The sequence below is a fragment of the Diorhabda carinulata genome, chromosome 1 (assembly GCF_026250575.1).
Source record: "Diorhabda carinulata isolate Delta chromosome 1, icDioCari1.1, whole genome shotgun sequence".
Lineage (NCBI taxonomy): Eukaryota > Metazoa > Arthropoda > Insecta > Coleoptera > Chrysomelidae > Diorhabda > Diorhabda carinulata.
In genome coordinates this window covers 12883225-12908997 of record NC_079460.1, presented here as the reverse complement: position 1 = coordinate 12908997, position 25773 = coordinate 12883225, and the positions used below count along the sequence as shown (strand labels likewise).

At 32.3% G+C, this 25773-nt stretch overlaps 1 protein-coding gene across 8 annotated transcripts in view; it reads right to left on the bottom strand.

Annotated features, from left to right (window-relative positions):
* The window catches only part of LOC130895760 (metabotropic glutamate receptor), a 406290-nt gene that overhangs the window by 31809 nt on the left and 348708 nt on the right, over positions 1-25773 (bottom strand). For 5 of the 8 annotated variants that reach the window (XM_057803330.1, XM_057803314.1, XM_057803337.1 and 2 more), the window contains one exon: positions 7624-7811. In XM_057803330.1, the coding sequence (XP_057659313.1) occupies positions 7642-7811 (170 nt within the window). In that variant the 3' untranslated portion in view covers positions 7624-7641. Of the gene's footprint in view, positions 1-7623; positions 7812-18618; positions 18789-25773 lie in introns of those variants that run through there. The other 3 variants (XM_057803325.1, XM_057803319.1, XM_057803323.1) reach the window with 1 other exon arrangement.

Sequence of the window (25773 nt, the reverse complement as noted above, 5' to 3'; positions counted from 1 at the left end):
GTTCGTTGCTATGGTAACGCAATATTTTGTTTATGCATGGAACTGGTCTAGGCTCTAGGCTAACTAGATATCAATACATCCTCGTATTAGTAGCCAAATTATTTTGATTATTTTGTAGTTCTTTAATGAGGGTTTCAAATCTTTCTCTATAGTTTGAATCTAAGTTTCCAGTGATAGATTTAAAACTTGATACTAAGCCATTTATAAGTCCTCTTTTTATTCTAGAGGGATGGGGTAAATATTTCTATTAATTTATTTTCAATCTTGGCTTCTGTGAAGTCTAGCAATTTACAATAATTTGATAGATCATTAGTGCAATGTTTGTTTTGGTTAGCAAAGACTCTAAGTTTTGCAGCTTGAATATGCAATTTGATTATTTCTAAGATGATTGGGTTCAAATCATAGTAGTGTACTCTTATAAGTGCATGTTATACATTTCAATTTTTACAGGGGTAGTAGCCCAGGGTTGTTAACTAGATTTCTAATTGCTATTCTATTCTGGAGTTCCATAGTAACCAGAAAAGCTGAAATAATAAAATTCTATGTTGTAAATTATCGTCTTACTATTAAGTTTTGAAAATTGTGTAGAATATTATATATAATTTTTATCTTACTTTTTGAATTTAAAAGTCTGTTTTTGGGAGCGTTTTAAATTGTCCATAAGTATTTTTTCCCTATTTCCGGTTGAAGCTGTTTTTTGTGCAAGGTTGACAGTTTTCCATTTTACTGGTAATGTGTACTTATTAGCGTGTTTTTGACGTATGTGTTTTCTTATGTACACTTTCTGAGAGGGTCTAAATATTTTTGGTTTGTCCCGGTTCTTATTAAGTTTGCTGGCAATTTTTTCTTTTCAATTAATTATGTAGGAATAAATTTCTAAGTATAATAATTTTGTTTTCTCTTTATGAGTATTGATATAGGTATGTGGGAGTATTTTATTTATATCAATATCATAAACGTCATTGTTATTAGTATGTCCATTTACTACATCTTTGATAAAATTGATAACATCTTGCTCCAGATTTTTCTTTGATATTTGTACTGTGATTCGTTTCTCTTTCTCGAATAAGATTCTAATTTTAGGTTTTGCCGTAGAATGTAAAACAGAACTAATTATGATTTGATTTTGTCCTGTGCACATTTTGCAATGGGAATACCTATTACCGAATTTTTCTCAGAATTAGAATGCATTGTAAGAGATTTATTATCGTCTACGTTGTTTCTCTCGTCGTTAAGTTCATTTTGTCGGTCAGATGTTATCTACTGTATTGCATAGTCAGGATTGTTGTTAGTTGAATTCGTTGTCGGTGAATTTTCATTGTCTAGATCAGTGTCGGGATTTACTATCAAGGATATAGAGTCTAGGTCAGCGCTTTCGTCTTGAGTTGTTTCAGGAATTCTCAGCTGATTTTCGATTGTAGGTGGTGAAAGTGTATTGAGACTTTGCTTTGATTGAGATGAAAATCGTACGTCATCGATATCTAAATCGCGATGTAAAATATCATATATCATATATTTTTCAAAAATTCTTGATCATTGAGAATTTGTTTCTTTAGCATTAATTTCAATTCTGGAAAATGCATCTGCATTAGTATTAAGTTTTCCACGTTTGCATACAATTTTATAGTCTAATTTGATTCGACATCTAATGAGTTTGGAATTTGGTTCCTTTAGAGACAAGAGCGGAGATTCGAGTGGTTTGTGATCGCAACAATGGCATTTTCTGCCATATAAGTAAGGTTAGAAATATTTTGTGACGCACATAATGGACAAGAGTTCTTTTTCCGTGGTATCATAATTACGTTCAGAATCGTTAAGTGTCCTTGATGCGTAAGCGATTGGAAGATATTTTCCGATAGGCCCTTGAGGAAGTCGGGATATTGGAGAATCGAATCGTTGGTCAGAATGTCTCGAAGCATGATGGGAATTGTGTTCGAAATTCGGGCCCTTTTATAATATTTTGTCAGTGGTTTCGTCAAGTGAGCAAATTTTTTTATGAAACTTAGTATCCTAGCAGTCCTAGAAATCCTTTTATTTGTTTTGGAGTCTTGAGAATAGGGAATTTTTAATGACCTTAATTTTATCTGAGTTGCATTTCACTCCATGAGGGGTGACTACCTGCCCAAGATAAGCAACTTGTTTTCTCAGGAATTCTGATTTATCCAACTGGATTTTATAATGGGATTTAATAAGTCGATCAAATACACATTTTAGTCTTTCTATGTACTCTTGCAGTTGAGTGGAGAGAACGATTATATCATCAAGGTAGACAAGTCTGTATACCTCGTAGTATATTGTCCATAGCTCACTGAGAAACTTCTAATGCCCTGATTCGGTGCTAAAGCTGTTTTCTCTTTCCTGTCTTTTTCAGTCATCTTGAGCTGATGGAATCTTGAGTTCAAAGTTGTGAATCCAAAGTTGTAAAATATTGGCGTCACCTAACTTGTCTAATAAGTCAATCGTTTTTTCTTAAGGCGTCTATAGTCAATTACTACAGGACATTTTGCTTTTCCGGAAGCGTCTTGTATTTTTGCAACTACCCATATGGGCGCGTTCCAAGCACTTCAGCTCGGACGGGTAATTTTGTGGTCTAAAAATTTTTTAATTTGTTTATCTACATTGTTTTTGTAAACAAAATGATATCGATTGGTTTTAGCGAATTTCGATAGTAGATCGTATTTCATGTTTAATTTTGTTTGTAAAAGTAAGTGGTGTATTTTCTTCATAAAATATGTTAAAGTATTCAGTATAAATTTTAAGTATTTTGGATTTCTCTTCATTGTTTAAATGATTCTAATTTTATTCAAATCTAAAAGGTTTTTTTCTAGGTAATTCAATTAAAAATATTTATTATCATCACCATTATCAAATATTTCTACAGGAAGTGGTTCTGAAACTTAATTTTACTGGATTTGTGGTAGCATTCAGGGTTGTGGTGATAATTTCGCTCTCTTTACATTGGTTGATTGTTTCTTGTGAAAATACTCATGGGTTTTGGGTTTGGTAAATTCTGTTTTTGATTTGGTTTGAAAACGTTACGACTCTACTGCGGTTTGAAAGGTTGAGATGGAAATGGTCTTTGTTCTCTGAAGAAATTATTGAGTGTATGAGCATTAAATTGAACTGGATTATGATTATTAAAATTGTGTCGCTGTGTAAAAGGTTCATTGGAGTATTGTGATTGCTTTATATCTGTTTTATGGGTATAATTCGCGAAATAATGTACATTGTCTTCTTTCAGCCAAACTATTTAGTTTCATACATCTAATAGTAGTACCTATCGGTTCTTTTAGTCCCGATAAAAATGTTGTCAAAGCTACATTATCATATAAATTTCTTTTAAATATTTTCGATTCATTTTCAATATCATGAGCGTCTACATAACTACACAATAGATTGAGAATATTCAAAACTCTATCATAGAACTGTTTTTCATTTGGTTGTTGTCTCATCATTAGTTTCATCTCTATGGTCGGCAAAATTACTAGTTAATACATCTTTTAACTCGTTCCAAGTAGATACATTTTGTATATTTACGACTAATTTCTAGTTAATTTGGATATCGAGCAATTCAGTAAATAAATATTTTGGAAACAACTTAGCGTGTCTGATCTATAAAAGGTACCAATTAATCACTTAGATATCTGTTTAGGTTATTTGGATTGACATCGAAATCTGGAACACTCACTTTGTAAATATTCTGGTCTGAATTCAGGTATAATTAAGTTATTACTTAAGTTATTAAATTTGAGAGTCAGTTAAAGGTCTTAATTTTAAACTTTGAAAAATATTTGTTAAATTGTCACGTCAACTTCAGATATAAGATTGATTCTATTTAAAGTAATAATTGGAGAAATATTTCAAACATTCCTATAGAGATATACTCCAATTCAGCAAATTTGTCTTCCTCAGATGAATATCCCTGCGAAATCGGACTATTTCGGTTCCAATTTCCTTCGACGGCCTTCTTTGCACTTGGGGTCGTTTCGGTGTTTGATACACTGGGTTTCCTGACGTTCTATGGATCGCTATAAACTTCCACAAGTACTAAAAAATTGACTCTGTAGAATAGATATTCAGTCTCCGTTAAAACAAAAATCGACGCGTTCGATTCGTTTCAATCGCAAATATCCTACTGACTGCGCCATTTTCAACTTATTAACTCAAAATAAACTTTCTAAAAAACTTTATTTCTCATATACTTGTTTACAATTAACGAACTAACTAAGAAAATGATTACAACTGATTGTAACTGATCACCACTGACTGACTGAAAATGTGCGAGAAAAGACTATATAAATGTAAAATGCTGATGATTTCCTTGCACTGTGATTCCGTGCAAACAGCAATTCATAGGTTTCTGTGGGAACTATTGGGATAATTCATGTAAGAACCCATTAACCAACGAACTATTGCTACAATATCGGACTTTACGAAGCCATTCAATCCCACTACAGACGCAAGCAACTTTGCCATCGAAGTCGTACTCTCTCAAGGTCCCATCAGCAATGACAAGCCAATCGCATATGCATCCAGAACTATGAATGACATATAAATTTTGGAAGGAAATTCAAAATTCTATCAAGCCACCAACCGCTCAAATGGTTGTTTTCACTGGAGGACCCAAGGTCCAAATTAATTAGGTGGTGAGTAAAATAGAAGTTAAATTTAAAAAAGGCAAAGCTAATACTAATGTCGATGCCCTTTCTAGACACACACGTACTTAATAAATAGCTCCAAGCAAGAAGAGACAGAAGATCTAGCATCCTTGTACAATTATACAGGCTCCCTCATCTACCCAAACAATGCAGAAACAAAGTTCGTTCAAACGACAGAACACATTTATCCTGAAGAGCTCCAAATTATCGAAGAATTGTTGGAAGAAGAAAAGAAGTTATACTATCCAACGAACAGTTGAGAAAGGAGGATGTTCAAGTAAAAGAAGACTTGTTCGATCAAGACGAGACGATTCAAACGAAATAAGGCACACAGCCCAAGGGAATCCTATCCTCATCAGTAATAGATCAACAATTCTCTAAAACAACCTAATGATATATAGACTTCTTAACCATAGTCCAGGTCCGCTAGTTTCTGAAGTTACTTTTACTTATAAGAAAGCGATTTATGCTCAAGATGGAAGAAACCATCCAAAGAGAGACTTTTTCAAGAAATATCTATAATAAATTATTATCATCAAGGAATAATCTCTGGGGCACAAATGGAACAGAAACTGAAATTCGAAAACTTCCCTAAAGAAATACATTGAAGAAATCATTAATCTTTGACATTTTTTTTTACCAGTAAATACGACAACAATCCGCAAAACCAAAATTTATGATAACACTAACGCCCACGAAACCCTTGGAAATCATTTATATTGATACATTTCAAGCAAATAGTCAAAACTCTCCAATAATTGTGTATGCATTTTTCAATTATGGACAAACTTATTCAATAGAATAGTCTAACTCTGTCAATGTCCTGAACGCTCTCCTCATCTATGTTACACATCATGGAATATTACACATAATGGTAGCTGACAGCGCCAGCGGTACTTATGTACGAGTTTATCGACAGTCATAAGAGATTGTAATCCACTATACAACTCCGCATAGGCCACAATCAAATTGAATAGTCGAATAATTCCATAATGTACTAATACCTACATAATGGTTCAAGAAGTACTTATATAAGATTTCAAAGACATCCAGGAACTCTTCCTCTTCTTCTTGCCTTCAGTATGAAAATTTGATGATTAGTTGACTTCCCTCTTTTACATCCCCCCTGATACACGCCAACTTGTTCGACCAAGTATTTGCCTAATCTATTTCTTATAATTCTGTCTAGAACTTTGTATACGACATCAAACAGAGTGATACCCTTATAATTCACGCAGTCTGTTACATCCCCCTTTTTGTGTACTGGCTGAATAATTGCCTTATCCCTTGGCTTTGGAATCTTCTCTTGTTCCTATATCATTTCAATAAAATAATATATTTGCCCCCTTAAAAGTTAAGGTTACTTCATAAATTGCCATATATGCAGAACATATTACACCAATTACACACTGGTATTTGTTATCAGTTTCCGGTCTTTTAGATTTAGATCCCTTCTCACCTGTTTTCAACCCCTACACATAATCAAAATATGATTATCCCACCGGGTCTCTAGTTAGCTTCCAACGGAAATTTGTACCAATGTATGGAAACAACTTGCGAATCAATAAGCTTGGAATATCTATGTACAGAACAATTACTTCAAGAAAACTACGACTGTGTGGAAGAAGCTCGCCAACGAAAAAGCCTTTTGAGATCATCTATCCACTTCAATTAGCTCCACATTCATACAAGAAATGTCAAAAACTTGTCACATAGCAGTTTTCATAAATAAGATACTCCATCGAGCTTACCTCATCAAATTTCCGCCAGAATGTAGTTACAAAACAAACACAGACGCATTTGAAAACAAAAGATCTATTATACGAGAAGAAGCTCTAACCCTACCTAGGATTAAAAGTACCTCACACACGGTTATCTCAGATCAAACCTCTAGCGATAAGGAAAATTGCTTTAGATCATCTCAACATTCTCAGCAGCGAATAAGAACGACTAGAATCAATGTCCACCAATTTACAAACGACGGATCTTACGAATTTCTGGATGACCCCAATCTATATAATCGTTACTACCTTTACAATAATAGGTTTGTACATACACCAAAGATTCCTACACAATACTCCGAAAGAGCCAAGATGCACCACCATCATAATCAGTTCTGTTCGTCTCTTATAAAACTTCTCAGGGGGATTGAGAACTTACGTATCGGTGACACATGTTTCAAACATTGAACTTTGAACCGTCATAATAAACGTAACATTGTGATCTACAATTCAACAAATATTTCATTGAACTAATGATCTTTTTAAATTGCATATTTTTAGATTGTAGTTTTTTTTGTATGTAAGACCGATTAATAGTCTATAGATTAATAATAAATATTTTATACTGTAATTTTAATTGTTAATAGTGTTATTTTCCGGTAATAATGTATTTTTTCTTTTTTGGTAGTGACAATAACTTAATTTTTGGACTTTATGAAGGTTCTTTTGAGACGTGATGATGCGTCGAGAAGGCATCTTATCACCAATCATCAATATTGTACTATAGACTTAAAACTATTTTTTTACATTGGAAAAACCTAAATATCGTGCAGTAATTAAATTATCAGTTTTGAAAGGTGTAACACCGATTAAAAGTAACAATAAATAATTGTCATATTTCAAAAAAAAAGTGACAGCTATCAATTAAATTATTCATAGTTGCAATAAAATTTATGAAATAGAATTATAAATTTTACTCAAATTGTTTAGATCTTTTTTATCATTTACTTGCTGTACACACCTCTAACATCTATACCTATTGCTTACATTACACTGTTTGATGTGTGTTCCGATAACTAAATTATCGTTTTTAAAAATCGAAGATCTAGATACCTTCACTCAGACCATGTAATTATTAGTGTTTATGTAGTGAAATGTATAGTGATATCATTATACCATCATTTATACTATTCCACTCAATATTTGTTGATGTTATCAAATAAAAAAAATATATTGTTACTTACGTTGGACTTTTCTTTTCCCTATAGTAGTGCTATATTGTCCATTGGTTCAGCGTTTACTCCAGTACAAGAGCTTTTTGATGGAGTATTCGGAGCGTTATTGGTATTAGCTGTAGTAGTGGTGGTAGTACCACAACCACCACTACTACCAACCCGTTGCATTAGTATCGTTTCAGTACCATCAGAGCTCACTGAAATTAATATTTCGATATAAATATTTCTATCAATACTAAAATAAATTTTCAAATTTATTTCAAAACTGAATTTTATATTGAAATCTTATTTTTCCATCATGTTAAATTTTAAGAAGACTTAACGAAATGGATGACCATTTGTTAGGCAGAGAAGCATCATTGTTTGTTCAGAAGAACATGTGATGTTTCACTTAACTAAAAAGTTTCAAAAGGGGCCATCCATAAATTACGTTAGGGTTTCGAGGCAGGGGGAGAGTGCAGCATTTACTTACGATTCCTTAGGTTGAGGGGGGGGGAGGAATTTCTTACGTAATAAAATAATAAGTACTATTTATATTTAGGTAAAACTAAAAGTAATCAATTTCACATTCCCGAAATATAAGAGAACGACAATAGATTCTTTTGCCAGTTGAAATCTTACGCCAGTGTTTATATACTGACTGCGGCGAAAGTTTTGACTGCCCTTTTTCTCGGCACCGCGATTTGTTTACATCCTTACTACACATCGCGTGTTGCTTGTTTCAACACGTAAAAATGAATTTGAGTGAAAAACTAAAACAGCAGACGTTCACAGTCGTTTTTCGCGCGACGATCAGTGCACCTCGTAAAAAGAGCTGCTCGGCTCGGAACCTCTACAAAAATATTTTAATGTTTTTCGTATGTGTAGTGTATTTAACTTTACATTTTTTCATGATGACAACTAAAAATCTTTACCAGCAGTTTTTTGAAGTATACAAAATCGCTTTTTCTAAATTGAGTGGACAAGAGGCTCAAGCAAGTGCTAATACAGAGTGGAATGAAACAAAGCAAAGGTTTCAAAATAATCATCCAGATTTTATTGATAGTATTTAACAGCGTATGAATATTTACAGAGCAAAAGCAACTTAACAAAAAGTTACTATGCTGAATTACTTGATCAAGCCTAAAGTAGTTGACAAAAGATGTGTTACTACTAAATAAAAATTAGTGTAGAGTCGTGCATTTTTTTTTGGAAATCGAATTAGAAATGTATTTGGTTTTTCAAATTACTAAATTGATAAATAGATGTTTTTTCTTTTTCAGCTTACATCAACATAAATTTTTTCTCTTGTTTTTTGCCTAGGATGTAAATTCAACATCAGAAACAAATGCTAACTTTTGTAGCAGTACTGAAGTTTTACCAAGTACTTCTACTGACAGCTCATCTTCTTTAAGCGCAGTCAATAATTCTATTTCTTCAGGCACAACTGAAAACATTGAAGACCACCAAACGTCTTCTGATGCTTGAAATATTCTAAAGCGAAAGTACAGTATTTAGTCAGAGACAGTAATCTTGGTTACATTTCTGAAAAAAAATTTGATAAAACTAAAAGGGATTTGGACAGTATGAAGCAACTACTGAAATCAAAACATTGCTAATTACCAATAAAACTAGAGAGACAATAAAAAAATAAAAATTGATTCTTTATGCAAAACCAATAAGGATGCTGATACAATTTTAAATGTACATCAAACAGTTGGGAGACCGCGGATCGAAGAAAGTTAGTCTGAACTTTTAAAAGCCATTGTTGAGATCTCGAGTTTCGGTGCCGAAGCACACGACAGAAGACGAACGGAAGGGATGAAGTCGTGCAGGACTCTAGATGATTTGTATCCTAAATTATCAGAAATGGGATATGAAATTTCAAGAAGTGCGTTGTACGTGCGCCTTCTTCCCAAAAATTTATAACTCATGAAGGGAAACGACACGTGATAAGAGTAACTGTATGACTGCCTCGAGCGCAGAATGTTTGCCACAAGGATCATCCTGACGGTCGCTTTTGCACATCATCAATTAGAGCTTTAGAATCTATGGCATCTCTTTTGGGGCCCAAACAAGTCTTTTTATTTCCTAAGACGATAAATGTCGTGTGCCTATCGGTATAAAAGCTGTTCAAAAACAAAAACATTATAGCAACTAAACTGTCGATGTAAGTATGGAACTTACTGTAGTAATAATAACTTCTTCTCGCTTATTATATTTTCAGATATGCAAAAGTTATAGAATTAGCTATTGATCATTTCAAGAATTTCAATTTCGACGCAATATTTATAGCAACTAATGCACTGGGTCGCAGTTGTTACAATAGGGTGGAAAAGAAAATGTCTCAAGTATATCTCATTATGACGCCGATGGTGATGTAGTAATTAACAATGAGATTTTCAACTTCATGCATTTGCTGGTATATCCATTATGAAATGGGATGTTATCAACTTTAAATTAGGGTTTCCCACGTCCATTTGCATTGAAATACTGCTGGAGTGTCCGATACAAAAAATGTATGAATACGGCTTGGACTAAATCATCGATCAAAGAAAAAAGGTAATAATGTGTATAAAAAGAATTCTCCTATAACCCTCTCTCAAAGACTGTGAGGCAGTATTAATGAGCATTTTAAGACTGTATAAACCATTACAACCGACTAAATAGTCATCGATTGGAGTAACTCAAACAAGATCGCACGACACCTCTACATCAATTTGGTAATATGATGAAGCATCTAATGCGGATATCGTTTATGCTAAAGGACGGGAAAACAACACCTATTTGTGAATTGGACACACCTTTTGAAAACTCCAAGCCAAAATATATCTATCATAAAAACAATATTTGTATTTGTAATAAAATAAAAAATGTTTTCAATATTTTATTGTTTTTTTTCGTCATGTATGTATAAAAGTAGGATAAGATGGCAACTCTCTCGTTTATGATTCTTTTCATACAGCATCTGCATAACGCTAGAGAAGTATTTGGAACACTTGGTATATGATCGCTATGATTTTGGTGAATTTATCGCGATTAATATTGAAATACGTAAGCAGCTCCGATTAACGCTTTTAGTATATCCGACATTGGACTATGAAGCGTTCTAATATCATCATCTCTTCATAATAGACTGCTCCAAACAGGAGGAGGGAATGAGAGCATCGACGGTTGATATAAAAGTGAAAATTGTAGGTGTAGAATTTCCTGTACATACTAGAGCATATTGTATAATTATACATGACATGTTTATTGGAGTATTACCCGCTAACGGAAATTATCAAAACGATCATATAATACTCAGTCAGGTGGCGGAACTGTAACAGTTACAAATGAACTACGATGACAATAGCATTCGTTGACATTCAAATTTTATTGAAACACAATGTTTACCCATTTATATCTATATTACATGATGAAATAATCTTTCTATTCACAATTTTCAATATTAAAATAAATACTGTTGCTAAAATTACAAATGTCATTGCAAACACATTATTAATGTCACTCTTGATGGAATGCTTATCCATTGTATTATTCATATTGCAGACGCTTCAATTCTATATAGTGGATATTCTGTAGGCGACAGTTGTCGATTTTTAAAGACGTTATCCAACAAGCACATTCGCTCCAATTGCTTTATCACTTCAATATTATTTTCATAAAATGAAATATCTTTATTCTACTCTCGAACACTTCCAGTAAACTCTTCCAATTTGCGTCTATACTCTTCTGATGATATTGTGATACAAACACACACACACATACATACACACACACATACACACACACACACACATGTTCTCACAATCATTTATTATAAAAAAATCGTGAGCACTTCAGTAACCATTGCACATGTTCAAATGCCATAAAAAAATGACACGTCGTCCAAATGCCAACTGTGCATGATTTTTCTAAAAAAAAATACTTCGTTGTCGAGTCTGGTAGCGTACTTGGTATACTAGCCAAGTTCGACCACATAGATTGCTCTCTCAAAAAATAATTTTAAAAGAATTTCTTCTATATTATTACGTCACGACACGCCATTTTTCTATGACTTCACAATTTCTTGTGATAGTCTCTAGAAGCTTTACCACTTCTTCACCGGATGAGACCAACAACTCGATGGCTACTGTCCATCTACTCTAGAACTCTCATTGTATTGACTACTTTATTCTATTACAGGGGCCGTCCATATATTATAAAAGTATAATATATTATTACAAGTATATAATAATATAGTATTGTAAGTTCAAATTTTAATCAGTGGTCCATGGATTTTTCAACCATTCTTCGATTGACTGAATGAGTGGAAGCGAGTCATTTTCATCCTGATCATCATTTTTTGTTCTTTCGGTAAAGTTATTTGAATCATTATCTTCAAGTTCAGATTTTTCAACCCACTCAGCACTCTTACATCCTGCATTTTCATCTTCAAAGATCCACAAAGCTTCGTTTTTCCTACTTTTTTTGGTGATCCTCAGATTCAACATTCTTTGGTGCCAAATTTTGAAAGAGGGATAGAAACTTTGCATTTTTATTGTATTATAAGATTATATATATATATGGATATATATATATATATATATATATATATATATATATATATATATATATATATATATATATATATATATATTATATTATATTATATTTCATTATATTGTATAGGTGGCAGTTGTCGATTTTTAAAGACGTTATCCAACAAGCACATTCACTCCAATTGCTTTATCACTTTAATATTATTTTCAGAAAATGAAATATCTTTATTCAACTCTCGAACACTTCCAGTAACCTCTTCTAATTTGCTTCTATACTCTTCTGATGACATTGTGATACCAACAAACACACACATGTTCTCATTATCATACATATTTGTCGAGTCGTGATAGCGCAGTTGGTACACTAGCCAAGTTCGACAACATCGATCAAACATTCGAATCTTCGCGCTCACTCAACAAAATTTTTTTTAAAAAAACATCTACATTTACTACGTCACGATACGCCATTTTTCTGTGACGTCACATCTTGTGATAGTCTCCAGAAGCTTCACTACTTCTTCACCAAATATATTAAAATTAGTCTACTTTGGTGTTTTTTTTGCCACGACTTTACCAATGATGAACCGCTCATAATATAGCTGGAAAAGTATATATATATATATATATATATATATATATATAAATATATACACAATGCGTCCAACCTTCAAAACAAACAAAACCTAAATAATAGCAGTTACGTCGTGGACAACTGTTTTATTCCAGAAAGATCATTAACATTCGGAGTATGTTTGGAAGAGACAACTAAAATCATAGAAGCGTTTGCTCCCTCTTATTTTCTTATTTTTTGTTGACAAACGGATTTCTGGTAATTAGTTATTTCTGACATAACCAGTCTAATTCTATTATATGACAATGGATTTGAATCTGTTGAAATACATTAAGGTATATTCAGCAGTATCAATAATATAATCTACTGAGATTCCGCAATTACTTAGTCATTTCCACCCATTGTAAATGGGATAACTATAATTTTATCAATTTGAAAATTGTAAACGTGATTGTTATGATGTCAAATAATAATCAATCAATAAATCACACAATAACGTTGTTTACATATGGATTCATATATGACGGTTGACATTCATTGTTCATATTTATTACAGGAAAAGTAGATTATATGGAGATTTGAGACTGCTCCACATTCACATCTTTGTTTTGCTTTGTCCAGCACAATGGTGTGGACCCACCATTATTCTATTCTGCTACTTTTATATTTCCGTATTTCTTTGTTTTCAACTATTAATAATGTTTTTTTATGACATACACTTTTCATCTCACCTACCGACTGTTTTATTATAAATAATACCCTAGACAACACAATCTAAATTAGAATTTATACATAACTTTGATAGCAAATCTAAGCTACCTATATCGATCTAGTGAAGTAACAATGAGTCTAAAGATACTGCTTCAAGTTTCTTCCATGCAGAAGCTTAGTATCTGCCACTCAAAACAATTTTTATCTCCATTTTCAAATATCATTTTTAAGAATAAAGCTCGATCCCTCAGTATACCTTTCTTCGTATTTTCATCTAGACATAGATACATAATTATTGTTCTCAACTCAATTTAGCGGTCATTGAAGTGGACGGGAATAAAATAATGATTTGACTCCAAAGGATATTAAGTTTGTCAATATTCATTGACCGACACACTTTATTATTTAATTAACTTTCCCACTAGTCTATAAGATAGAGGAAAAAATGTTGTACTTATGCCAAATTATCTTAATATTGACAGTTATCAATATCTCTGTGCATTTATCATAAAATAAGGTTCTTGAATTATTTTTATGAACTACGTAATCTAGAGATGCACCAGTAAAGTTGAGCATAACTTGCATAAGTCACGACAGCCAGTTTGCTCTACACAATATTTCAAAAATTATTAAAAGAAGCCTAAAATCAAGAAAATTTATTTGCCATTGTTATTCAGTTTTTCATTTTCTAGTCGTAAATTCCTTTACTAATACTCCTATAATTATTACTTTTCTTCTAAACCGAAAATTGAAAGAATTGCCGATTTCTGACAGTTTTTTCAAGATGGTGGACGAAGCAAAGAGGGGGGGGATGACGGAAACTTCGGACTAATTACTGCCTAATCGTCCCAAACAACAAAAAAAATAAAAACGATTCCCATTTGATGTAAGGTGAACCCCCTTTTTGAGCCTCCATTGACTGGACTATATAGTTTTAGCTACCAATGTTGATATAATATCAGATTACCGATTTTCTTGATACTGCTCCGTTTTGTCAGGGAAAAGCGACACAGAAATTATCTAGAACGTCTTCTAAACCAGGGGTCTCCAAACTTTCCGGCCTTAGGGCCATACTGATTACTCCAGTAAGTTCCGAGGGTCAAAGCCATATTATCATTGTTGCCGGTGATAAAATGTGAAATAGTCCACTGATGAAAAAAAAGTCCGAAAAAGTACGCAACGTTGAGGAGTAACGTGACACGACATCTGATGGACACAAGTACCTATATCGCTAATAGATGGCGCTAATAGCCGTACAGATTAATCTCGTTGGTTCGAGAAAATTCTGGTGTTTTCCACTCACTTCTAGATGGCAGTAATTGGAATATATGAGGAGGCTAGTGGCGCAACAAGTCAGTTCCTATGACACTGTTGTGAAATAAAATAGTGCGTACCTCCTTAAAACGTGTTTAAGTTTAAGACATCTTTGTAACAGTATTTTGATTTGAATTGTTGCTTCTGTGTGTGATTTAGTAGCATGGAAAAGAAGCGAAAAATTGATATTGAATGCAGAAAATTCAAAGATCGGTGGAACATTCAGTATTTCGTAATTGAGTCCAGTAACAAGGCGCTATGTTTAATTTGCAATGAGCTGTTCTCAAAGAATATAATATTAAACGTCATTACAAAACAAAACATTTTCAAAATTACTCAAAATATATAGAACAGAAAAATTCGAAGCTATGAAACGCGGATTGAAATCGCAGCAATCTTCATTTACAAAACTCAAAACTGAGCAAGAGGCTGCAATTCGTGCCAGCTTTCGTGTGGCTCTTGAAATTGCAAAACGTGGAAAACCATTCACCGATGGAGAAATGATCAAAGAATTCATAATTGCAGTAGCCGCAGAAATGTGCCCTGAAAAGGTAAATTTATTAAAAACTGTCAGTATGTCAGCAAACACTGTGGCTCGAAGTGTAGAAAACATCGTTGAAAATATATCCTCTCAACTGTTCGAAAAAACTGGACATGTTAGTTGTTTTCTTTGGCCTTGGATGAGTCAACGAATGTGTCAGATACTACTCAGGTTGTAAATTATATTCGAGGGGTAGATAAAAGTTATGAAGTGCATGAAGAACTTCTTGATATGTATAGTGTTCATGGCACAACTACTGGTACAGATATTTTTGAAGGAGTTTAAATGGCCATTAATCAAAAGTACCTTCGATGGAAAAACTTGAAATGTATTACAACTGATGGATGGGAAAACATGAGTGGGAAAGATAAAGGAGTGGTCGCTCTTGTGTCAAATGCTGTAGAAAACGATGGTGGTTCAAAACCTTAAGTCTTACATTGCATCATTCAACAGTCTTTGTGCGGAAAATGTTTTGTTATGTCTGAAGTTCTAAAACCAGTCATATCAACTGTTAATTTTATCAGATCTTTTGGGTTGAATCACCGACAATTCCGACAATTTATTGAAGAGACTGGAGAAAATGACTTACCTCATCATACTGCCATACGTTGGCTTGGTTGTGGGAAAGTCCTTCAGCACGTTTTTGAACTTCGAGCAGTGAGTATCGCCCTCTTACTGAATTACAAAACAACGTATGGCTGTGGAAGTTAGCATTCTATGTTGATTTGACAAAATATGTGAACGAACTGAATTTGAGATTGCAAGGAGAAAACCATCATCTTTCTGATTTATACACTAATATCAAATCATTCCGGAAGAAATTGATACTGTTTCAATTACAACTACAAAGTTAATGTTTTTCACATTTTAAAACATATGAAATAATCGGCCCCACCACTGAGACTGAGTTTCCTATCGATTTTGCAATCGAAACTTTGAGTGCTTTGAAAATAAATTTTGATACTCGTTTCTCGGACTTTGATGCCATTGCGAATCAAATTAAGATTTTTCAGAATCTTTTTGATACTGATATTGAAATTAAGAGCAAATATCAAAACTCATCTTTGTTGGAATTTTATGAGAGTCTTCCACTGACACAATTTGATAATTTGCATAAATTTGATCGTAGGCTGTTTTCTGTTTTTGGTACTACTTATTTGTCTGAGAAGACTTTCTCACACAAATGTTTACAGATCTAAATTAACTGATGAGCATCTTAAATCTCTTTTAATAGTTGGTACAAGTAAAATTAGTCCACAACTACAAACTATTATCAGTGGAAAATCTCAATTACATAAATCTCATTAGTATTTCATATGTCATTATGCTTGTTATAAGTTATGTTTTTATTTTATTTGTTGGTTATTATATACTGAAGTTAAATTTTCTGCATATTATACATGTCTTTACTCATTACAATTCTGTGTTTCTTTATCCAACTTATCACAAAAACAATAACAATAAGCCTACAACAATGTTATGAGTAGTTAATCCATGACCATATCAATGTAGATATCATATTAATAATTATTCAACATATAATTAGGATACTTCAGTAAATTAAATTTAATTCGCTATAAAAAAAATATATTCTCTAAAAGGAGTTTTCAAGTATGCTATCTCTCCGCGGGCCGGAGAAAATGTGTCCGAGGGTCCTGTTCTAGACCATACTGAAAACGGTTTAACTACTTAAAAACGTTCTTGCGATGGATATACACATTTTTCAATTCATTATAACAGTAGTAAATATCTATAAATTAACGAAGAACTGGAGTCTCTGCTATCCTAGGCATATCAGTGTTGATATTTTGCAATTGCCTTCCTCCAGTTTTATTAGTAGCTATTTTTAAGTTACAGGATCGAAAAATTTCATTGGTGTGTGAGATGTAAATTTTTCTCATATTCTCGTAAACATTTTTGTTGTTCAAAATGGATGAAACGAATATATAGGTGTCATAAAATACAAAAAGGAATTTGAATAACGAAGTCAATTTTTAAACATAAGAGCAGCAGGAGAAAATGAAGGGGAATTTGGAACATGGATTATTTAGATGTGCTAAGATAAAAATATATAAAGCGATTATCAGATTTTGGGTATTATTGATGGTAAAACTTGGACAAATGCTAAAAGAGAGCAACTATCCTAATTATTTTCAATGTGGGTGATACGTGGCTTTATCGCTATGGGATAAGTTCTTAAAACATGATTGGAACCACCCAAAGAGTGTTCCCCATTTCCGTGGAAGTTACGTGGATATTCCATGGCAATCATGTGCCAGCCACTAGTGGCGATACACTTTCAAGTTTTCCATGGGTTTAATCCACGTGGTTTTCACTAAAAATGTTAACTGTGAAGAATCTGGACCAACCTATTTTAACCGTTTAGGCAAATTGAATATGTTATATTTTCATTTTTTGTTGAGTGAAAACCACGACTACAACAGCTATTATGACCATTTTCTATTATTAATGCTTTGAGATCCATTCGAAATTATCTGCACAAAAAGGGAGATGTAAATGTAACGGATATTTATAAAGCTAAATTCATGTTTGATCATATTCTTGGAATCAACCTCCTGGATCCTTGCTTTTAAGATGTTCTATGGCATTTCCAGGCATATTCTTTGAACTGAATGGGACGTTGAGTAAGCATTGAACACGATGAAGGTTCATCATAACCATATTATATTATTTTTATTAGTTTTGAAGACGATACAAGCTAAAAGCGGCCTGTTCTGAGAGGATTTTTACTAAATTTCTGACTAAGCCCAATTCGTGCGATAATCTGTTTCTAATATTAGCACAAAATTTTCAAATAACAAAAATTTGATATGTATATCAAGTATTCACTTAGTAAATTAAGTTATAGCCGAAAATAGTTCACTTTATGTTTGATGCATTTAATAATCATTTAATTTAATAAATTTTTTGCATTAAATTATATGGAAGCGAAGAAAATGGGGAAGATATCTTAAATTAATTTTTACGATAATGTTAACTTTGTTGTGACCGATGAGGTAAGGTTGTCAACCAATTTAATTTTGATGAGTGATTTCCCAGCGACATAAAGGTCGATATGCCGGCTGTTTCAGTTCTTGAAACGATATATTTTGAAACTGAGTTGAAAACGTTCTGACGGTAGATTTATATAATAAATGAAATATTTTTCTCTGATTACTATGTATATTTCCGTTGATACTTTGAGAAATGCATACCTTGAAGAGGCATAAATAAAAGAATTTTTATATTAAGAAAAGAAAAAAAAATGATTTTGATTTAGCTAGCTGCTATTTCACTTACGTGTAGCTCACTTGTTTGTCCACTTCTCATATTTTCTTGTCATATTTTAACAAAGGTATAAATAGTTATCTGAGATTTATTCTGTTTCTTCAAGGCGTTATATCTTCCATATCTTCAATCTAACTTCTAAATATGAGCGAATACTATTTTTACGAGCCCGATCTGTTGAATGTTTCATCGATAAAATTATAAGAATCTTGATTGGATTCAATGTCTAAAAAATAAAGAACAAATAAAAACAAACAAAAAAAAAGAAAAAGAATAATAATAAGAAATAATAAAAATAAGCTAAATTATAAGCGTTTTCTTATTGGAAATGTGACAATGAAACACCAAAGCAGATTAACTATCAAAATAAGGATAACATCAACTTAAAACTGTTCCAATAAGAAAAATTAATTTTTCCTTGGTTTCCATATCTCAAATATATTAAATTTATTAGAATTTACAAAATAGAGCTATAAATTTTACTTAAATTATTTAGGTCTTTTTTTATCATTTATAGCTTTTTCGTTCTTATGAATGTGAACCATTTCTAAAAATTCTCTTTTTCGTGTATTAGATTCCGTTTGAAGAATTTTTGAATAATTGAATTTATGTTTTTCCGATATTTCATGATTCGTTACTGCAGTTCTATTTTTTTTATCGTATGACTTCTTATTCTATTTTCTAAATACTGAGATGTTTGCCCTATGTAAACAGCGTCGCAATTATTACAAGGCACTGGATATATAATATTACTTCTTTTGTTTTTTGGTGTTATGTCCTCTATGATTTATACTAATACACTAAAACCAAATAATTCATAAATAGTAATAGAAATCTCAAAATTTTGAGAGCAAATAAATCTAATAAAACTGTTATTACGAAATCAGAAGATTATAATAATAAAATAATGAGACAACATACAAAAAAATTAAACAAGACGAATTCTTATCAAAAATAAAATAATGATCTAATCCGATCTTGGGAAGAACAACTTTTTATTTCGCCTTCAGATACAAAAAAAAAAAATTAAAATTCATAATGCCCTACCCCCTAAAATATATAGTTTACTAAAGCTGCACAAGCCTGACATTCCTCTTCGACCGATTGTTTCAAGTATTCAAACCCTCTTACCCCATTATCTAATTATTTGAAAATTATTTTGAAAAAAAATTATGCCAAAACAAGTACTGTATCAAAAACACATGGGATTTCAAAGAAAAATGAATAATATAAAAATTCCTAACGAATATGTATTTATTCCGTTAGATATGGTTTCTTTATATACAAATATTCCTCTTACTATTGTGAAAAATATATTGATAAAAAAATGGATTATAATCAAAAGATTATACAAAAATATCTAGAAACTAATGCAACGAAGCTATAAAACTCACACTAACAACAACGTAATTCAAATATGAAAATGAAATGTACAAACAAATTGATGAATGTGCTATGGGAGGAGCTTCCATTTCAAGTTTTATAGCACATAAATTAGTAATGGAAGATCTCGAGGTAGCTGTCGTTAGCGAACTTGATATAGGTATTTCATTCTTTTTCCGAAATGTAGATGATTGCATTACTGCTATACCAAAGAATAAAATTGAAAACATAAGTAAAAAATTCACTTCTTATCATGAAAAACTTCAATTCACAATCGAGTTTGAGCAAAATACTAGAATCAATTTCTTGATATCAAGATCAAGTTATTTGAACTTCAATTTGTGTCATCCTATGTCACAAAAAAGATCAAGTTTTTTTAAATGTTCTTGATTTTACGCAAATTGTCAATGTTAATATCATACTTTGATAAAGACTCAAAATTAGTCGTAACGTCAATTTTAATCTTTCTTTTGAAAAATTATTAAAAAAAAACTTTATTTTCCACGGGGAAGCGCCAGTTTGGTTTAACGTTAATTTATCTTATGAGAATATCAATATGAGACGTTCCTCCTTGCAATTGCCAGCTATCGGGATGTGGTTATAGACAAAAAGATCGATCGCTTCCAATATTTTTCACAAAATGAGTAAGGAAAGTAATTATTTTCCAAATTATTATATACCAAAGGATACAGAGGTAAGAATAGTAATTATCTATTTCAATATAAAAATGTTCTTTCAAACACTTTTAACTTTTTTAAAAAAGTATTTTTATTTATAATAAACGACTTATAATTTCTACAGAAAATAACTGTACGGACAAATCAATATTTTAACAATGAGCTTTATATATATATGAATATTTATTTGATACGTATTTTGAAATCCGCTGACTATGTGAATATTATTTATCGTGTGGCAGTGTCGGGGACCTTTCACATTTCTCCTCCCTCCTTTGGTGTTGACTTCGTCCTCGAAGTCTCTGAGAACAAATTTTGGAGAATCTGGATTTGAGTAGGTTGTAGTTTATAACCATATTAGAATTTGTAAATTCTTTTTTGTTTCTTTACAGTGACTGTTATTAAAATGGCTAAAATAATCAAAAATTGCGGCAGGAGTAGAATTGGTTCAATGGGTTGATCTTGTCCATGCGTCTTTGGAATTTGGCATTTTTCTAGCATATTTTCGTGCTTCGGATGCAGCTTGATTGGGACTACTTGCGGCACTGTAATTTCTTGCACAGTTTTCTTATTGTATCGTATTCCTTCTATAGTAATTGGCTCATTTGTCATTAAGATTTCGTACCATTTATTATTTGCGTAGTAATGTGCGGGTGGCAGGATGATAATGTGATTATTATTGGGAATTGGGTAGATTCTAGATGTAGGGTAAGAATGAGAATAAAAGATGGGTATTTTCAGTATTATGAGCATTGTCTTGGTGGTAACGCAAACTAATGATTTAGAAGCTTTAATTAATTGATAGGGATGTTCGTCACGGATTAAAAGGGCATTCCGAGAATATGTTTCTAATAATTCTTGTTTTAAAGTTTCCAGTTCATCTAAAGTAAAGAGTTCAATATTCGAAAGTTATGGTTCGAATCAGTTTCAAAAGGAATTCGTTTATAGTTTGAAGTTTCATTATTCAGTGCAACGTATCCATTGAAATCGGATGATAACTTGTTTACTGCAGCCGCAATTATTTTACAATTATTATTTATCAAATTTAGAAGATTATTAAATCTCGTATCAATAGATCATTTTCTTTAACCTCTACAGCAGTAATTTGTGATTTCAATAATTCCAAGTCATAATCATCAGGGTTTCCAGATATATATTTAATAGTTGTTCGGAGGAAGTTGAACAAACCTCTTTTATGTTTACGAGTAATGTTATGAAGATTATCTTTTAATTCGTTTAAAATGTGATTATATCGAAATTTCAAAGGGGCTAAAGGACCATTTTCTAAAGGTAAAGGTCATTAGGGTTCGTTTCTAAAGTATCAGTTAATTTTTCTAAATTATGTGTGTAAAATATGTCTATGATAATGATTTATCTTGTTTGATTTGTCTATGTCTTCTGCATAATAGCTGTTATTGGGGATTTCCTGTATCTTGAGCAGATGTCCCAGGAATAGGGTCGTCCTGTAAAGAAGTTCTATCTGACATATTCTTTTTCGTTACGTTACGAAAACGTTTTGCGAATTTTAAGTGAGTACTTGTGGTGTTTTGTTTGTCGATTTTACCAACAATTTCAGTTTTGTGTTGTTTTTTTTAGATGTAGTTTAGAATTGGTTCAGTATTTTCATTTTGTTTGTCTAGAATTTTCTGTTGTTTTTCTTTTTGTTTATTATATAAGTCTATTATGAATGGTTGGAGTTCGTCTTTATGTCTTTGGTTGTATGTTTCGTATAGCGGAAGCAAGCAGTAGCAGTAGCAGTAGCAAAATCGAAATGTATTTCAACGGCATGGGGGCCACGAAGAATTGGAAAAGGTGAGAAGTCAGTGGAACTGTGGATTGATTGATTATAAATTAAAATTGCATGTGTAAAAGTATCATCTAAGGGATCATCTGGATTTTGGTCTCTAAGTTTTTCTATAAGGGTGGAATGGAATCGTTCAACAGGGGAATTATAAGATGAGTTATTGACCGTTGTGAAATTTATTTCAATTTTTTGGAGATTCATGAATTCTTTAATTATAGCAGAATTAAATTCAGTGCTATTATTGCAAACAATTTTTTTTTCGGGTAATTGTGAGAAAAATAATGTTTTAGCTTGCTAAGAACTGATAAGGAAACTTTATCGGAGATTTTATAGCATTGAGCAAATTTGCTAAATGAATCTACAATCGTTTGGTAATAATTTTTGTTACAATGGAACAAGTCAGTGTGAATTATGTCGAAAGGTTTTTGTCCCAATAATGGGCCTAACTGAGGTAATTTATAAGGGTGTCGTTCATATTTATTTTTTAAGCAAATCTCTCATTGATTTTCGACTATGCCGTTATGATTTTCAGTATGATATTGTTTTACACAGTCTATTTATCTTTTTCTTATTTATCTATTTAACGGTCGAGTCAAAAGTTTTCTTAAAATAATCATAAATAACGGGTCGAAATTCATGGGGTACATGTATTGCGAATTTTTCATTTGGTCTAAGTATTTTTTTTTGAGAGCATCAGGTATTTCCATTATCCAATTGTCAGTGAGGTTTACGGTATATCTATGTTTATAAAAAGGTCAAGAAGTCAGATTTTCGATTGCGGTGTGTTTGATATTTTCGCTGAGAGATTGATTTTTCTCGAATTCTTGAAGAAATTCGTCTAGATCATGGGGGTCTTGGGGTTCGGCACAAATAGAAGAAATTGAAAGTGCATTGACCCGTACTCTGGAAAGACAGTCAGCTACCTGGATTTCTTTGCCTATTTTACATCGAAATTGTAATCTTCCAGTTTCAGTCTCCATCGGGCTAACCGAGATGTGGGGTCTTTAATTTTGCAAATCCATACTAGCGGATTGTGGTCACTTTCGACAGTGAATTTCTGACCATACAAATACGGGCGTAAGTGTTACAGGAATCTAAGATTGCCAAAAGTTCTCTTTCGATAGTTGAATAATTTTGCTCGGCGGAGTTCAATGTTTGGGAGTAATACGATATAGGATGATTGTTTTGTGATCCAATGGCAATATTGGAAGCGTCGGTTGTCAAAACAAAAGGTTTTGAAAAATCTGGGTACTGTAGAACTGGGGCAATGCATAAGAGTTGTTTGCACTTCTCAAAGCATTCTTTGTAATTAACATTGGTTGGGTCGATGATCGCTCCTTTACGAGTGCATCGAGAGAAGGGTGATGTTATTATTGCGAAATTTGATATGAATCTTCAGTAATATCCAATGAGTCCTAAGAATGATCTGATTTCTTTCACAGTCTTTGGAATAGGGAAGTTTTTAATGGCCTCTATTTTACTAGGATTGGGCTTAATGCCTTCAGGAGTCACAATATGACCAACGAAAGCGACTTCTTTCGTCAGAAATTCAGATTTGTCTAATTTAATTTTCAGATTTGCTTTTCGGAATGTTTCAAAGATTGCGGCGATGTGAATCAAGTGTTCTTGAAGAGACTTGAAGATGACGTTGTCCATATAGACGAAACAACATTTTTGGAGAAAAGGTCAGAGAATGTTATCAATCAGTTTTTCGAGAGTGGAAGGTCTGTTTTTAAGACCAAATGGCATTCGTAAAAACTCGTAGTGGCTATGGGGTACGGAATAAATCGGAATTATCGTCATAGAAAATATCCTTATATTTATTACAAAGCTTCAAAATTTTATCGTTTTCTTCTTGGTTCAAATGCTGAGTATGGATTAATGAAGAATCGTAATTTGGACCGTTACATATTTCGTATTTATTTATCGACATAGAGTTGGTAAATCGTTAATGTAACCGTTTGTAGCAGTATGAATAGATTCAGGAATTTTAATATTATTTATTATAGTTTCGGGTAGGAGAATGTCGCTATTGAAGATGTCTTCAGGAATTTTATTATGCGAGGTGTCGAAAGGAATAGTAATATTAAGACGTTTCAATGTAAGTAATTTACTTTGATAATCTATCAAAGCTTGCAAGCGTTCTACGTCATAATTTCCAAATGGTATGTCGTTCGGAATAATTTTCGGCATGAACGTCTGGATGATAATTTTCGTTTTGATCATTTGTATCGTCAAAGTCCAAAGTATCGTAAGGGTTGAAGTTTTCGTTTTGATGGCAATCAACATTAAAATTAAAAGTACTCTTTGGTTGGTTTCTAGTAGAAATAGTTTGTACACCACTCATTGGTTGTGGGACATTTCAAGAAGTTAGAAAATTTCTTTTGTGTTGTGGAGCAAGGGGGTTTGGATTATTTCCAAAAGAATTACTGGTAGATGGATTATTAAATGTATGGTTATTACCAAAAGTATTGTTAGGCTGAGATCTATTAAAACTTTGATTAATTCTAAAGAGGTGGTTATTTTGAATTCTATTTATTGGAGAAGTAGGGAGATTTGAAAAAGAGCTATTTCGTGGGGGACTTGGGTTAATAATAATATACGTATATTGTGGTTTGAAGGAATGGAATTTTGTTTGGATTTTTGGATAGAGAGTAATCTTCTATTTTGTTGACTCTCAAAAAGTTCATATATAATTGTTGATTTTGATGATTATCGTAGGAGATACATCTTTGCAGGGCTTCGTCGAGAGAATTCATTTTAAAATGTGATAAATATTCACAATATGGCTCGTTAACACCAGTGCAAAACGTTTTGAAAGCAATACTTTCAAAGTATGAGGTTTTAAAATTCACAGTTTCTACATTATCATTAAGAGCTATATGTTGAAGCAAATCATTCAAATTATTACAGATTCTTTGGTGATATTGGTCATAGGTTTCATTATCGTACTGAACTGTTGTAGATAATTGAGATAATAAAATATCTCCGGAGCGTCGATCTCCGTATTTAACTAGTAATGCTGGACGTGCATCTGTCGAAAGTGTTAAATTTGAGTAGTTTAAAAAATCTGGAGGTTTACCTTTTATACGAGAAATAATATTGGCATTCAAAATGAATTCTTGAGGTTGAGTGAGATTCTTTGACCGAAGGAACGTAATTGAGTTATCTACCGATTTTACAAATGTTGAAACTAACTGAATTCAGGTATAGAGGCTGGAGATATCATTGCTTTGAAGAGACATATTCAAGGTATCAGTGTTTCGAAGTCTTAAAATTTGAGTTTTAGAATATCGAGAACTATTAGCTGCAGTAGAACTGTCCAAAGGGTTTATAGAGAGATTTGA